Source organism: Phaseolus vulgaris, chromosome 6 (genome assembly GCF_000499845.2).
Source record: "Phaseolus vulgaris cultivar G19833 chromosome 6, P. vulgaris v2.0, whole genome shotgun sequence".
NCBI lineage: Eukaryota > Viridiplantae > Streptophyta > Magnoliopsida > Fabales > Fabaceae > Phaseolus > Phaseolus vulgaris.
In genome coordinates this window covers 27,056,232-27,072,262 of record NC_023754.2, presented here as the reverse complement: position 1 = coordinate 27,072,262, position 16,031 = coordinate 27,056,232, and the positions used below count along the sequence as shown (strand labels likewise).

Sequence of the window (16,031 nt, the reverse complement as noted above, 5' to 3'; positions counted from 1 at the left end):
ACTGGTAATTCTTTCTACTAGTAATTGAAGTTTTTTTTGGTAAAAAAGGTTGCATTGAAAATACAGACACTTTCACGTGTGACTACATTTTTTGTTAAGCTTAATTTTATTAAAATTCAATAAGCCTAATTTGATATACTCTGTATAAAAGTAGTTACCACTAATTAATTTCTCTAAAAAAATGATCGCCTTGTGATTACATATATTAATATATAAAATAATTGTTTATAAAATCTCAATTACAGAAAATATTACCGCTAAGTATGATTTATGCATGTTTTACAATAATATATTGACGTCATACTTTGTTATTGATTATAAGTCATTCTTTATAACTAAAATGTGCATTTTATCTAAAGCTTTCCCTTTACCATTTTACCTCCCACTTTGGCATTTGGGGTGTGCTGATGCCATATTTGAGATGTGGCTTGCCACAAGTGATAATTTCTTTCAAATGAACCATAGCCATCTGATTAAATAAAATTATTCTAATGGTTCAAACAAAAGTGCTGGACACAAATACATTGAAGTAACCAAATCTGGAGGTCGTAAATGTACATGCCTTGGGCCAAATTCTGAGGGAGGTCGTAAATCTCAATGAACGAGGACATCGTTATCTGAACTACTTGAGAAAGAAGATACGTGACTTAACATCTATTTTGCACCAAAAAACTACAATATGCACCAATATGTTTAATATATTGGAATGGTCACTTCCCTAGTAAATTTATCTGCTAGGTTCCGTATGAAGAGGGATTTCAAAATTGTTAATGTAGACATGTTTAGGGAACAAGTGCTTAACAGAAACTAGAACCCACCCTTGAATCAGAATCGCACTCTAATAATTATCGCATTGGACACACATCCACTGTGGCTGTGCCTACCTAGAATTTACTTAGAGGGTATAGAAATTGACATAAGAAGATTAACAACCAAACCTTCTATTCTGTCTACAAAGCAATACAATACTCCACTTGAGATGCAACAGAGGATGCATGTCATTCTTCTTCTTCAAAGTCCATGAGGAAATCAGTCAAGTTTTCTGAATCCTCTACAGCTTCGTCCAGTGACATAGCACCATTTTTCTTTGGCTTTGGCTGTGGCTGCATATTCAAGGAGAGGAAGGGATGCTTTGTCAATTAAACAATGTTACGGATGAGAAAGAAACGAGCGAAATATAAAAAAATATATGTCAACGATTTCTGATTTCATTGTCATCCCAATAATAGGAGATACCAGAAAGTCTTTGATCCATCTGAGGCTACTTAACTAGAAAGCAGATGAAACCAGCAGAGAAACGACTACTAGAAAATATTTTATTTACAAGAGTACCTTTGACTTGCGAAGCTCAGGGGTACTTTTCAACACACTCCAATAATCACTAAGCTTCTCTTCCTCTCCCCCTTCCTCTACCTCCTCAACATCACTATCCTCTTCATCCTGGTAAAAAAGAGAGAAACAAGGGAGAAAATATTTCTTATAGCCGAACATTTTGGAATAAAACTAACTAGACAACCATTGTAAATGAAATCCTATAATCTCACATCATTCTCCCCAATGTCAACAGCTTTGGCCATAGCTTCATCCATGTCCGTCATCTGCCATAATACAAAATAAAGGGTATCAGACCATATAATAGAATGACTGGTCAAAGGTAGTATTAAATGGAGGAAGATGCAAAGCAGAAAGTATTTGTTATAAGAGGTTCATAACTTTACACTGAGTAAAGTAAGAAAGTTCAGATGAAAAAACCAACCAGTACTAAGTTATTCCATAAGAATTCAGTGGTCAACGAATTATAAATTTGTGTACAACTTTTGAGAAATTTCGAAAAGGTCATGTCTATCCTGCTATAAATTAGATATAAGGATCATATTATAGGTTGCCATGATAAACAGAAAACTTACTCATTAAATATTTACTTTCAAATGGATCTTCCCCGTGTTATGGCTCAACTTTAACAAATAAAATCAAAGAAGAATAAAGAGACATTCTTCTTATTTGAATTTATAGCTTTCTCTACCATTTTAAATATCCATCCAGATTCTGATTAGTGGTCCAGACAACCTGATGGAAGTGAGTGACAGGCAGAAAACCTAATGAAAGTCAATTTACATAACAAAACTATATTTCACGAGTCCTCCACCCCAACTATTGTGTCAACGGAAATAATTCTTTAGGAGTAATGAGACTTTAAGGTTCCTAATAAAATGACAATTTCCCGTCCCATTAAGCAGAATTGGTATATTGAATTGGAAAAAAGACAAGTAAATGATACTCCGTGCCTCCTTGGTATATGTGAACTAAACTTAGTTCAAAAGAGCCAACTAAAATTCCCATGCTTTGAGTCTACGTAACTCCGACCTCTTGCCCCTCAACATTAGTTGAGTGTAGAGTCCCACCTTTCACCTTTCTTTTACTTTAATCTTTTTGCCCAAATGAATCTAATCTAAACCAAGTTAAGGCAAATCATATAAAATAAAACCAAACAATAAATTTCTTCAAGAAAGAAATTCCCTATATGCAACTCATCAGTTTGCAAAATAATCCAATCAATTAATATTATCAAGTTCAAACTTCCTTACCTCAACAAGTTCAGTCTTTTCCTCGGCCATAGTCTTGTCAAATTCATCCCTTGAAGTGAGTTTTCCATGCTGATCGAAAAAGAAAAGAAATTCAGAAATTGCGGCGTAAATAAAATAATCACAATTTTAATTAAAAATTTGGTCTTGGCATTATGTAAGTCTGAAAATGAATGTTTCAACAAAGAGTAAAAAAAAAGTCAAAAATCATATATTTGAGGGCAAAATTTGGCCAATGTCTACAGAACGACATTTGTAACACTATGTCAAGTGCTTTGGAGGATTATCCTCATAAAGCAACAAAGTAAAATTGAAAGGATTAGAACTGAAATGAATCTAACAGTAACAGATTCAACTTAATCTTATAACCAACATGGAGAATTGTCTTACTTTTTTTATGGAATTTGAAAGAGAATACAAGATATCTAACGAGTTAAAACCATGACATTATTTTGTAATGATCAACTTATGAAGTGGATAAAATAACAATAAATTACCAAGTGAAGTTCATATTTTGGAGACACTATAAGTAGTATCAAGCACATAATTTTTAGAGTTTGAGAATTTATGCCAATTATTTTAGCCATCCTATAGATATATGTTCACATTCGTCTAAAGATATTAACTATTGCAATTTATTCCCATTTTAACAAAAAAAAAAAGGAGTAATAAGAAAACAAGGAGAAGATCTTAGAGTAAATAACCTCCTTCAGATAAGCCACCATATTTGGCGTTGGTTCATGAAAATTTGGCCCCCTGTAGTCAATCACTTCATTTGGATCTTGAATATAGTTCACAGTCGGGTAAACTGGATCTCCACCCCATACTGCAAGAAAGATGAATATTTTTTAACCAAATATTCTGAATTAAACTATTATCAGTAAAGTGAGCAAAATTGTTTGATAAGAAGATGCCAATGCATAAATTATGATGACGACAGGCAACAGGTGAATAGTTTAACACTAAATATTAGAGGTAAAAGTAGATACATTAAATTAAGTAAACAGGGAATAAATACAAGCAAGAAGTTTCAAGGACAAAAACAAAATGTAAGATGCTGAAAACTCCTAGTTAATTGTTATGATATTGATATAGAATAAAAAGAACAAGAAAAAAAAAGGCCTTCGAAGAAAAACAGATGATCAGTAAATAGATAATAACAAATGGAAGTCAAAGTTCTCCTTTCTGATATAATTTCAGTTAGTTATTCTCTTATTTCTTAAATACATTCAGAACTTGGTCAAAATAACAGCATACATAGTAGTGTTTTTTTTTTCTGAGAAAAAAGGCCTTTAAATGGTTCTTTAACAAAGAGCTAATTAAAGTGAAACAAATTTAAACTCAAGAAATAAGAAGAATGGCAGTATCACATTAAAAGATTAAGAAACTAAAAAGATACAGCCATGACACAAATATTTATGTTTATAAGTCAGTACTTTGCTTTATCTGATCCTCCCTCATTCGCATTGCTAAAGGGTCCCTTTGAATTCGATAATCAGTCCCCATCATCACCCGATACTCTCGGTCAGTTTGGTGGCAAAACATTTCAACTAGTTGTGCATTTTCATCTTCTCCAGTCTCTTCAAAATGCTTCTGAATTGCTTCGCGAGATGTGTCCCTTTTCCATGCTTTCACCCATTCTGAATAGTATGCAATTGGACCATCTCTTTCCAGTCTCTCTTGCTCAGCCTGCAGCCTGCAAAAATCAGGAGTATTTTAATTGATTCAATCATGTGATGACACAAACTAATACAGGAAGCTTTTATACTTGACATTTTCACGGTTTAAAGCAAAAGAAAATGAAGAATATTTTGTGTGCCACAATTTAAGATAAAACCATTTTGAATTTTAAAATTAATTCTTCTATATGAATTTACAATTATGAAAAATTAAATTCAACCCCATACACTTATGCTTAGGCACATTAAAACCCAACACAGCCATAGTAGGTAGGTTTTCTCAAATATTTTTTCTTGCGTTCAAGTATTCTCTTTACTTTTGTTTTAAAAAACAACAACTAATAGTATATTTTCCTTTCATTTTTGAAAAGACACATCTTTAATTTGGAATCTGTTGTTCACATAGTACATCCGTTTTAACAAGGAAGCAGAACTCAAACTTGAACCTTTTAAATGAATGAAGCATATTGACTGGTACCACTTTTTTAAACTCAGTTTATTAAAAAGTACATGTAAAGGAGGGGCTTAAATAAACTTGGAGCAGCTTATGTCCGGCCAGAACAGTAAGAACTTTGTCAAGTTACTCTCCTTACACTTAATTCACGATGTGATTTGTGTCAAGTAGTCTTCTTAGCATATGAAGGTTACTCACATGCATTTTCTCAGTCCTTTCAGAATTTTTTCCAATCTTCAAGCAACTGTTGTTTAACCTATCTAGTTAATCACTTTGTTTGCAGCTCTTATATGTTTTACATTTTGAATGCACTACAACAAATACCATTTTTATTTCTAGGCTTATCAGAGTTATGTTGTGAGTGTTAGTCAACAATACCTTTCTTCTTTATAAATTTCACGCCTTGCTCGATAAAGGGCAGTTTCTGTTAATGTTGGCTCTTCACCGTGAAGCTTTATTTGTCCAGTTTCTGCCATAGCTTTCAGGAAAACCTGAAAAATGAAAGAGGAGTTTAGGTTCAAGATGTAAAACTTAATTAAAAAACATAGAATTTGTGACTTCAACATATATGACTGGCTTTTAGACCTATTGTTTGATGAACATGACCATGGATGATCAAACAAATAGAAGTATCTGAAATGGTGACTGAGAGCACCTGACAAGAAAATAATTTTACATCCCAAATCGTTGTAGTCTGTTAACCAGGTTGCCAACAGAAAAAATGAACTGCCCACTTGACCTTTTAATCCATAAATTGACCATCGTGAATTAATCCACAGCCAAAATAAATTCCGATCATAAAGCACGAAAACAAAAAATGAACACTAACCGTTTCAACATCAGGTTTCCTCCTTTGCCACCTGGACCATTGTTCTTTGTCCGACTCTTTCCAATTCCACCACAGCTCCTCATTGGGAAGCACCCCCTCTATCGGCCTTTTAGTCTTTGGATCAACAAACGGATGAGAAAGTCCAACTCTCTTATTGAACTCATATTCACTCAATTCTTCCTCCTCGGGTTCAGACTGATAAACAACAAACTCAGACGAGTGATCCTGAGATTCTTCGGAGGATTCAACCAAAAGCTCAGAAGAGCCAGAGCCAGCACCAGAAAATTCCACAGTGGACTGAGACGAAGAAGAAGCAGCAGCAGGAACAGATGCCTTGTAGTTCTTCCTCCTACTTCCAGGCTTGGCTCCATAAGATGGAGAGGTTGTTGATTCAGCAGTTGGAGCCGGTGCCCTTGCCGCCCTCACACGACTAGCAGTTCCCTCAGGCCAATACTCTTGACTGGGAATACTCGCTCGGGCGCCGGAGGCCGGCTCGAGCTGGCCAGAGGTGGAGTCAAAGTAACTGTGATAGGGTGGACGCTCCACCGACACATGCTTAATGTGCTCCTCCTCATCTTTCTTTTCACACTTTATGCAAGGAACCCTCCTTCTACAATAATTGCTCAAAATAACTCCACGTTGCACAATACCAGCACCAACAAGGTACGATGATGGTGGTGTCTATGAGGTTTGTTGCAAGTTTCAACATTTGTATAATACAAATTAAATTAGCTAAATTTCCCATCCAACAAAGGCATGTAATATCAGAAATTGATTTTCTTTCTTGTTTATAGTGTTAATGTAAAGTGCAGATAAGGCGAAAAGTTGAAGTTAGGAGGGTTACCTGGAAGCGATTGAAGGACAAATTGGGGACGAAATTGGAATGCATGGAAGCCATGTGCTCCCACTGAAGCCTGGGTTGCACGAAGGCGTGAATGGCGAAATTCAAAACGGCGACGTTTAATTACTCCGTTGCTGCGACGGAGAGGGAGACACTCAACCCAACACTGCTTCCTTATCGATTTTCATCTGGATAAAATTCTTAGTTACCGGTAAGAAAAAACAAAAATCCAATTATATAGAATCATTTCATTAGCCTTCATTTCTTTTTTGAAAATAATAGTAAAATGCTTCTTTATATTTAAATTTAATATTTAGTATCATTCTTTTACCGTTACAAAAATAATAAAACGATGAAATTTACATGATATATGATATTAATGTTTTTATATATACGTCAACATTTAGTAATAGCTTTTATCATTGCAAAATGAGTAAAAGGAAAGACTAAAAATCACATTTTTTAAAAATAGAAAGGTAAATTAATCAATTTTTAAAGTAATAGGATTCTATGCCGACCGACATGATGACGTGGCTCGATCTCCCTGACCGAACTGATCGAGACATACGCTAACATGGTTTGGTTTTTCTGACTGAGCTGGCTGAGACACCTCGCACGGTCAGACCGACCGACACATATAACCATTAACGTTCAAACTAAGGTCAGTGAAGTTAAACTACCATTAAGAATTAGGTAATGCAATCCTAAGTGTGATCCATTCCACTAATCAAACTCAATAAGATAAATCAATTAAAATAATATAAATAGCACACATTCTAAAGAACATGGTACGTCATTTATTACTGTGCACTTGCCTATGACCCGCCTTACTGACTTGAGCGTCTCGGAGTGACTTCTGCAAGTACCTCCCCCATTTGGCATTCACTCGAGACTGAGAACTAAAGGAGAAGCACGGAGACGAGAAAGATCCCAGCAAAACCCTAACAACCTGCCAGACCGAAGGAGGAAATTAATTTCAGAGAATTATCGTAATTGTTTTGGTGTTCAGTCTAGTTTCAACTAAATAGACATTTGATTGCAAATATAAAACTATACGAAATGAGAATCTCTTTCTAAGAATTTCTTTATTTTAATGTAAATTTTATAAATACAAACTCGAGAGAATGTCTTATAAAATAATATTGTTTATTAATAAACAAAAAAGATTGCAAACCTACTAAAAATGTAATTTTATTTATTGTTGAATTAATCCTAGTCTAAATATTGCTAAACTTACTATCAACAAATATTTGTATATTTGAAAAACTTGAAATCAATTTGACTTGACTTATTATTTAGATTAAGTTTCGATATAATACTTTATAACTTTTGTATGCTAAGTAATTTTAAATAATTTAGATTAAGTTGTGAAATAATACTTTAAAATTTAAGTTTTTATTTAATAAATAAATACTTTTCATGAATCGAAATATTCATTCGCTATTTTGCGACTTTATTATTATTTAACCAAAAATAGCAGATTGTTTATCAGAAAATATCAAAACTGAAATAACCAAAAAAATCTAAAAGGCAGAATATTAGATTTAATTAATTCAATTTTAATATTATTTTCAAATCAGTTTAAATTGAATCTCAAATTGTTTTTATAATTGGATGTAATCCATAGCTACCTACCTAGATGCACACACAGAAAATGATATTGTCCCACGTTATGTCAGACATGCTAACAAATTATTGGATGAAAGAGGAGAGAGAGAGAGACATCATAAGCGGAATTTGGAGATAGCTACGTTAACCGTTTTCCTCGCTCCTTCAGTTACTAGCCTTCTTGTGTGTGGAGCATCGTCACTTCCATCTTTCTCTTTTTTTTTCTTCCTTTTCACCCTCCTCTGCCCTCCATGTCTCAATTTATCAATCTTCAAACAACAATCCCTATTTCAATTAACTAATTAGATATATGAATAATAATGGCATTCATGAAGCAGGGGTCAAAGTCTGAACCTTTTCGTCGGGAAGGTCAAACGTGGTGATCATTCATCTCTTTCAAAATCTATGCTCTAATGGGTCCTTCCTTCTGCCATTAACCCACGTTTTGTTAATTTTATAATTGTTAGGTTCCCACATAAATAAAAATGTAACCTTGTATCCCTTGACGGTTTTTTCATTACTTTGTTTGTGAATTCCCCTAATTTGGATCATTTATACTAACATTGTTTTGCATTCAGGGTTTGTACGACAGGACTATCGAGTGATGTTACCATTGAAGTTGGCGAAATCTCATTTCTCCTCCACAAGGTGCTTGTTCCTATTTAACATAAGACAAAACTTAGATGCATGTGCTTTTAGGTTTGCATTAAAAACCAATATAAGTTGCCAAGGTGAAGTTTCAATTTTGACACGAGAACAACACTAGAAGCCCCTAACGATCTGCGTCTAAGTTTTATTCTTTCACATGCTGTGCATTGTGTAGTTGATTTTTCCCCGTCTCTTCAACTTCTATGAGTTTGAATGTCTTTTCGAGTTGATCCTTAGTTTGTTTCTACGTTTGTGTTTGTGATTTTGATGCAGTTTCCATTGCTTTCTAGAAGTGGCCTACTGAAGAAACTCATTGCAGAGTCCTCTAATGAGGATGAATCAAGTTGTGTTTTGCAACTTTATGATGTTCCTGGTGGAGCCAAAACATTTGAGGATATAACCAGGTTCTGCTACGGTGTAAAAATAGAAATCACATCATTAAATGTAGTCAGCCTTAGATGTGCAGCTGAGTACCTGCAAATGACTGAAGACTATGGCGAAGCGAATCTTGTTGAACAGACTGAGACTTTTCTCAATGAAATTTTCAGCAATTGGCCAGATTCTATAAAAGCCCTTGAAACATGCGAGGAAGTGCAACCCTTTGCGGAAGACCTCCATATAGTTTCAAGATGCATTGATTCCTTGGCTATGAAGGCTTGTTCAGATCCGAACTTATTCAACTGGCCCGTGGCTGCACGTAATTGCAAGCAAAATCAAGAAGACGACCATGCATTATGGAATGGAATTTCTAGAGATACAAGATTATCTCAAAGTGATGATTGGTGGTTTTATGATGTGTCTTTGTTAAGCCTACCCTTTTATAAACGACTCATTATAGCAATAGAAGCAAAAGGAATGAAATCTGAGGCCGTTGCTGCATCTCTCATATACTATCTTAGGAGGTTTCTCCCCTTGATGAATAGGCAATCAAGCTTCACTGATACAGGCCATGCTACCATTCCTAATACTTCCGAAGCAGACCAAAGGGCTCTACTTGAAGAAATTGTGGAGTTGATTCCTAATAAAAGAGGGGTCACATCCTCAAAGAATTTGCTTAGGCTGCTCCGCACAGCCATGATACTGAGTGCAAGTCCATCATGTAGGGAAAATTTGGAGAGAAGGGTAGGAGCTCAACTAGACCAGGCTGCACTTGTGGATCTTCTCATTCCAAATATGGGATACTCGATGGAGACACTATATGATATAGACTGCATCCAGAGGATCCTTGATCATTTTATGTCTATATACCAGCCTGCATCTGTAGCAGCTTCTCCATGTATAATTGAGCAGGGGGCATTGATGGCTGGAGCTGATGCATTGACACCTATGACAATGGTTGCAAATTTGCTTGATGGATATCTTGCTGAGGTGGCTTCAGATACTAATATGAGCTTGGCTAAGTTTCTGGCACTTGCTATTGCAATTCCAGATTATGCTAGGCCACTTGATGATGGTATATACCACGCAATAGATGTATACCTTAAGGTTAGATAATTTTGGATAGCCAATATTAACCTGTGTTATGTTTCTGGTTTACTAAATGTTTTGGTATGTAGATATCATAACTTTTGAAACAGAATTGAAATTGAGGAAGAATGAATCAAATTAGTATTGGTGATATTTGAAAGCTACTGCTCACCGCCTTATGTGCAGCTATATTGAGAATGAAAATAAAATTAAACTCATGACAAAGAAAAAAAGTGTTTAACAAGTCTATTTGGTGAGTGAATCTCTCATAAAATAGATCACCAAATAGAGCCGAAGGGAAAACAACATTACTAGGTTTCATTTTTTAGATTATTAAAAATGTGATGGAATGGAATGGATGGAGCAATGATGAATGCATTAAATTCCATTTCATCCGATATCTTTTCTTTTTCTTTCCTCCAATTTGGAGAATATGGAATGGAACCAACTTTCTCTTTAAAAGTTCAATCCTAAATCTACACAATGAAATGGTAGTTTTTGTTTTATCTCAATATGCTTTAGATATCCTAACCCCTGAGAACGACCTCGCAGAAAGTAATACAACATTATTATATAATCATTCTAATGTAAAACTCCGACAACTACAGATACATCCATGGCTGACAGATTCTGAACGGGAGCAACTTTGCAGATTGATGAACTGTCAAAAGCTCTCATTAGAAGCAAGCACTCATGCAGCACAAAATGAAAGATTGCCTCTACGAGTAATTGTTCAAGTCCTATTTTTTGAACAGCTTAGACTCCGTACATCAATATCTGGGTGGTTCTTTGTTTCTGACAATCTTGATAACGGACATCACCACAGTGGAAATGTTGTCCTTCCCAATAATGATCCTTGTCAACGGGACACTGCAGAGGGAAATGAAAACTTGAGGGAACGTCTTTTGGAGCTGGAGAAGGAATGCTCAAGCATCAGAAACGAGCTGCAGAAGTTGACTAAGACAAAGAAAAGTTGGAGTATTTTACCAAAAAGGTTTGGCTTTAGAAAAAAGTCAGAGAGTTGAGTTGAGAGGGTTCAATGAACTTCATAGCAACAAGTAAGTGGAGATAATAATTTCCTTCTGACTTGCATTGTATTTTTCCTGTGTCTGTAACTTGACAATCAAATTTGTTGGTAGTGAAAAAGTTCAGGGAGTGCTATTCTCACATTTCTTACATTACTGTGTCTGACAGGAGGAATCGTGGTCATCACTCCTTTTGGTGTTGCAGATCCTCAACATTCTGTTCCTGCTTTTTGTCTGATCATTTTAGTTGTGAGATGGTTGTATACAGTCAATGTTTTAGCTCTATTTATTTATTAGTATGGTACATACAAACGTGAGATCCTGTCAGATTTGAAACTCTAGGGTGATTATGGTGCACTTGCTGATGATGGCTCTTAGGGTGTCCATCCTTTTTTGCCGGTGACACTGACTCTTGATTTTCCATATTTTCTGTCCATCAACAAAGTGACTAACCTATTCATTCCTTAGCTAACCTGTCTTGACTATCTGATGTAGTTTCTTGTTTGAAGAAAACCAAAACCCTTGGCTCACTAATGACAAATACTAGCTGTATATATCCATTTACTCCCGAAGGCTGTATCTGACCATGTTGTTTAATGACCACTTGAATGCGGCAGCATGCAGAAGTTGCGTATCGATTAGGTAGATAGGTAGATGCCATAAACACTGTAAATACAAAACTACGTGCACATGCGTATGGAGTACAAAAACAACGATGATGTATCTTACATTTAGTAATGACCAAACAATTTTAGTCCTTTCCGCATAAAAACTGAGAATTGCGATAGAGAAGGTGAATATCATGTTTGCTTCCTTTCTCAAACGTACTTTTTATATTAAAAGATACAAATGTGTTGCATTTACTTAACAGAAATGGACGTAATTTCACTGATTGGGAATGGTAATCCAAACAAGCATGAGAAAGAATTTCTAATTCATTGGTATAAGCAAAAACTACTATTTTAATCAATCGCTCTGTAAACCGAACAGTCTGGTAAACGAGAAGCATGTTTCTACAATTCCTCCTGTAATAAAATAAGATGTTTCTGACCATATTCTTTCAGTTCAAGCACTAGTATACTGAACACCAACAAACATGTGAATTAAGTGCATTTTGACTTTAAAAATACTTGTTAGTTTTTGAAAAAAAATCAGTTACGTTGTGACGTAATTGAAATACAAATATGCCTCAATTACTTCAGTAGAAATAACCCAATTGAGAACTTTTTTCTTCTGATAATTGACATTCTGATTCAACGGAGCCTTGTCCATGGTAACTTCTAATTCACATTCATCTTGCTTTGATTTACCACTCAAACCCATCCACATTGTGCCAAGTGCTAACATGTGCACACGAACTAATCGTGTGCCAGCTCTACCAAACCCAAAGAACTGCGTGTTTGTCAAATATAACACAGTTCGTGTCTATGTTTTTTCGAAAAATGAATAATCATATTATCGTTTGAGAATTGAGAAATGTTCTATAAACGACTTTTGCTGGCATTTAAAACATCAGTTAGCTTATTAAATATTCATTATTGATCACATGGTAGATTTCGCGCATTAAAATGCCAAAACAGAAAAACTCATCCATCCACGAACAGCCACAAGTGTAGAAGCTTAGGTCTGATAAATATGTTAATTTGACTTCAATACAAGGAACCATATCCATTGAAAAATATACATAATATAACATTAACCACGTAACTACTATGAAAAAAATACTTAAAACTGCATGGCGTACTATATTCAATTTGAATCTATGGCATTTCAAATTAGAGAACAAAAAAAGGCACACAATTCTAGATAGCATTGAACTCGTATAGCACAGTGAACTCACGATAATATCCTGTGTCCTAATATTAGTTGATCAATAACCAGAGAATTAAAAAGCAAAAGGCATAAGCAAGCACTTCACCCATCAGTTGATGATATAGGCTCTACAATACATAGTTCACCCAGATTAAGGGGATGTACATTATTCAAACCAATGGGACTTTAGCAAGTCAGAATTACATTTAGCGCTTATCACATTCCAACACAAAGTATACTACGCATAAAACACACCTGAAAGCAAAAAAACGAAAACACGATGTTATTGTCTAAGTCGAATAATCGATACAAACATGGCAGAAAACAGAAGACAGCTTGATTGCAGAAGAAAAATTTACTGGAGAAATCGAAACTCGAAAACCCTAATACCGACTTGAGAAAGAGTAAAAGAAAATTTGGGAAGGAAAGAGAGGAGGAAGATACCAGGAGTTTAGTTGTAGTAGAGTTCGAGACCCATGCCATCGTGGATCTCGTAATCCTTCAGAGTGATGTGATCCTTGTAGATGGTGTACCACTTCTGGATGCGGATCTTGTCGGCTCTGGTGCCAGTCTGAGCCGCCACAAGCTTCTTCAGGTCGCCGATTGTGTCATCATCGTTGCACTTCACGCGCACCTTCTTTCCCAATCGGTCGTTCAACACCACCTCGATCATCTTCGCGAAGCAAACAACCCTAATCCCCAAATTCCAAACCCAATGTGTATTTGGCCTACCGCGTTATTCCTTTGTCTCGGTCGTATTTATAGTTATGTTCACCGCCTCTCTTTGCGTATCCACCAAGTTTGACTTCGCAATTAATATTTTAAGTTTTTGGTAAGGAAAATATATATAATAATAAAATAAAGAACATGATAAATTATAATCTATCAAATGTTTGGTATGCATAAAAAAAGAATTAAATAATGATATAGAGTATGATATCAAATATTTTTTATTAAAAATATATTTTTTAAGTTGAATCTTAATTTTTTGTATTTTTTTACAGATAATGAAAACTATAAAAATAATATTTTAATTAAATTATACAAAAATTATATTTTATTCATGTAACTACTCTTTACGTTATAAAATTTTTATCTATGATTTTAAAATTATAATAATGTTCTAAAAAAATATCATTTAATGTTAATATTGCAATGAAAAACATAATTAAATTTATATGTCACAATAATTGTAAATACAAATATAATATAATATGTTAAATGACAAACTATTGATATATTTATTATATAAATTAGTATTAAAAATGACATTTTATTTACTAGTTACTTTTTTCTTAAAAAAATCTATAAATTTTGTGAAATTAATATTAATAAAAATGTAATTTTTAATATTTTAATTACTGTTCTAATTTTTAAAATATATATATATATAATATTATTTTTAACTTAACTCAATAAGATAACTAAATAACTAAAGTGACATTTGTCTTAGTAAAACAAATAACATATTTCAAGATATGATATATCATGTTGGTAACACCTTTTTTTCTATTATACTCGAACTTTAAGAAAAAAAATACTCATGTATTTGTTATTGTATTACAGATAAAGAAATAAGTCAAATATTAAAGTGTATAACTATTTTATTACAATACAAAATTATTATAATTTTTATTCCATATAAAGTTTATTATATTTATTAGTTCATGTAACTTTAAACACACATATAAAAAAGAATGAAGATATGCACTTGGTTATAGTGATGATTCTAAAATACACTTACTAATATTTGAAATATAAAATTAACATGTGACGTTTCTATTTATTTTAATATTTTCAAAATAAATCCTAAAAAATGGGTTTTTTTTTACAATTGAGAGATCTAAATTATGCATAGAATTCAAGACTAATACTTTGGTTGGGTCTATTTACTTTTGGAGTGCTAATAAAGTGTTAGTATTCCTCATGCATTATTGAATTAATTTACACTTACTTGGAAGAAGAAGAAAAAAGGAAAGAGAGAGGGAAGAATGACCTCTCATAAACTATAAAGAAATGTATAAAAAAATTGGATTAAATTGGTAAATTACAAATTTGATTTTCGATTTTTACTTGTATGAGAATGATTAGTTATTTGCTCATATGGTACATATTTGTCTTATAACTGATTATGGACTTTTTATAATTGGTTATAGTTGTTAATAATATTTAAAAAAAAGTTGAATGGATTTAAAAGATGAAAGGTGACTCATCAAAAAATACATGTGGTAGTGATTATAAATAAATGAATTATCTATGAGTTCAACTATAATCCATTAATGGTGTGTAATTATTTTTTTGTTTGAGTTAGTTAAGTGTCTTTATGTATACGTAGATACCTAGATACACATATATTACATGAAGTTTATAATTGAGTGTAGGATTGTAGAATTATAATTATAGAATTATAGGTTATAGGATTAATATAAGATTCTAGTGATACAATTCGATTGTGAATTAAAACTTTATCATATATTAAATTATATTTATGTCATTTAAAGTTTGAGTTTCTTATAGACCTAACAATACATAAAGAGTTAATATAGAAATTTATATAACTTGCTCATCTTATAATGTATATATTTAAAAATGTTTATAAAAAAATTAGTTTGTAATATCATATTATATTATGAGCATCTAAATTATGTGAATATATTTAACTGGTATATTATTTAGGTAGAGTAAATCAGGATGTTAGATGTTTGATTTTATTATTCAGACCCACAAGTCTTCATCTTTTCCCTCACCAACCTTTCCCATCTCTTCTTTTCTTTTTGTTTTCTACAACAAAATCTAAAATTCACAGTAAAACTTTATACTCACAATTTTTTAAAGAGAAAGAGAAATTATATTTGAATTCTAAGTAATAATTCAATTTCATAAAATCGATTCATGGAATGAGATTTACATCCACTTATATATAATGAAATATCTTATTTTTAGTAGATGTAAGATCTTCAACAAATTTCATTCATTATGCACTCATATTCTCACTAATATTTTAATCAAAAGAATTTACTACTCTTTTTAATTATCTCCCACAAATTTCTTCTAATTTCTTCGATTGTAAATTAATAATCTTTTTA

The 16,031-nt window shown here is 33.2% G+C and overlaps 3 protein-coding genes and 1 long non-coding RNA gene across 4 annotated transcripts; 1 reads left to right on the top strand and 3 right to left on the bottom strand.

Annotated features, from left to right (window-relative positions):
* Window positions 1-639: 639 nt before the first annotated feature.
* Window positions 640-6,728, bottom strand: LOC137832410 (protein PLASTID TRANSCRIPTIONALLY ACTIVE 12, chloroplastic). Its single transcript, XM_068640567.1, has 9 exons — window positions 6,389-6,728; window positions 5,545-6,225; window positions 5,094-5,206; window positions 4,019-4,278; window positions 3,287-3,408; window positions 2,586-2,654; window positions 1,545-1,598; window positions 1,333-1,440; window positions 640-1,103 (listed from the first exon to the last, which is right to left on the bottom strand). The coding sequence occupies exons 1-9, from the start codon at window positions 6,440-6,442 to the stop codon at window positions 999-1,001; spliced, it is 1,566 nt and encodes a 521-aa protein (XP_068496668.1). The 5' UTR covers window positions 6,443-6,728; the 3' UTR covers window positions 640-998.
* Window positions 6,729-8,139: 1,411 nt separating this feature from the next.
* On the top strand, window positions 8,140-11,600 carry LOC137832409 (BTB/POZ domain-containing protein At5g03250-like). The gene is made up of 5 exons (XM_068640566.1): window positions 8,140-8,372; window positions 8,572-8,641; window positions 8,915-10,126; window positions 10,717-11,166; window positions 11,303-11,600. Exons 1-4 carry the CDS (start codon window positions 8,314-8,316, stop codon window positions 11,131-11,133), a joined length of 1,758 nt encoding a protein of 585 aa, XP_068496667.1. The 5' UTR covers window positions 8,140-8,313; the 3' UTR covers window positions 11,134-11,166; window positions 11,303-11,600.
* LOC137832412 (uncharacterized) lies at window positions 10,665-11,237 on the bottom strand. Its single transcript, XR_011084575.1, has 2 exons — window positions 11,096-11,237; window positions 10,665-10,978 (listed from the first exon to the last, which is right to left on the bottom strand). It is a non-coding gene; the product is annotated as an uncharacterized lncRNA (long non-coding RNA).
* Window positions 11,601-12,924: 1,324 nt separating the features above from the next.
* Window positions 12,925-13,696, bottom strand: LOC137832411 (ubiquitin-like protein 5). Its single transcript, XM_068640568.1, has 2 exons — window positions 13,390-13,696; window positions 12,925-13,200 (listed from the first exon to the last, which is right to left on the bottom strand). The coding sequence occupies exon 1, from the start codon at window positions 13,616-13,618 to the stop codon at window positions 13,397-13,399; it is 222 nt and encodes a 73-aa protein (XP_068496669.1). The 5' UTR covers window positions 13,619-13,696; the 3' UTR covers window positions 12,925-13,200; window positions 13,390-13,396.
* Window positions 13,697-16,031: the final 2,335 nt, after the last annotated feature.

Excerpts from the sequence above, each read along its gene's own strand:
- LOC137832410 (XM_068640567.1), bottom strand. The coding sequence starts at position 6,442 with ATGGCTTCCATGCATTCCAATTTCGTCCCCAATTTGTCCTTCAATCGC. Across the intron at positions 6,226-6,388 it reads TGTCCTTCAATCGCTTCCAG|ACACCACCATCATCGTACCT; the intron begins GTAACCCTCCTA and ends CAAACCTCATAG. Across the intron at positions 1,441-1,544 it reads TTGACATTGGGGAGAATGAT|GATGAAGAGGATAGTGATGT; the intron begins GTGAGATTATAG and ends CTTTTTTACCAG.
- LOC137832409 (XM_068640566.1), top strand. The coding sequence starts at position 8,314 with ATGGCATTCATGAAGCAGGGGTCAAAGTCTGAACCTTTTCGTCGGGAA. Across the intron at positions 8,373-8,571 it reads CGTCGGGAAGGTCAAACGTG|GGTTTGTACGACAGGACTAT; the intron begins GTGATCATTCAT and ends TTTTGCATTCAG. Across the intron at positions 8,642-8,914 it reads TCTCATTTCTCCTCCACAAG|TTTCCATTGCTTTCTAGAAG; the intron begins GTGCTTGTTCCT and ends ATTTTGATGCAG.
- LOC137832411 (XM_068640568.1), bottom strand. The coding sequence starts at position 13,618 with ATGATCGAGGTGGTGTTGAACGACCGATTGGGAAAGAAGGTGCGCGTG.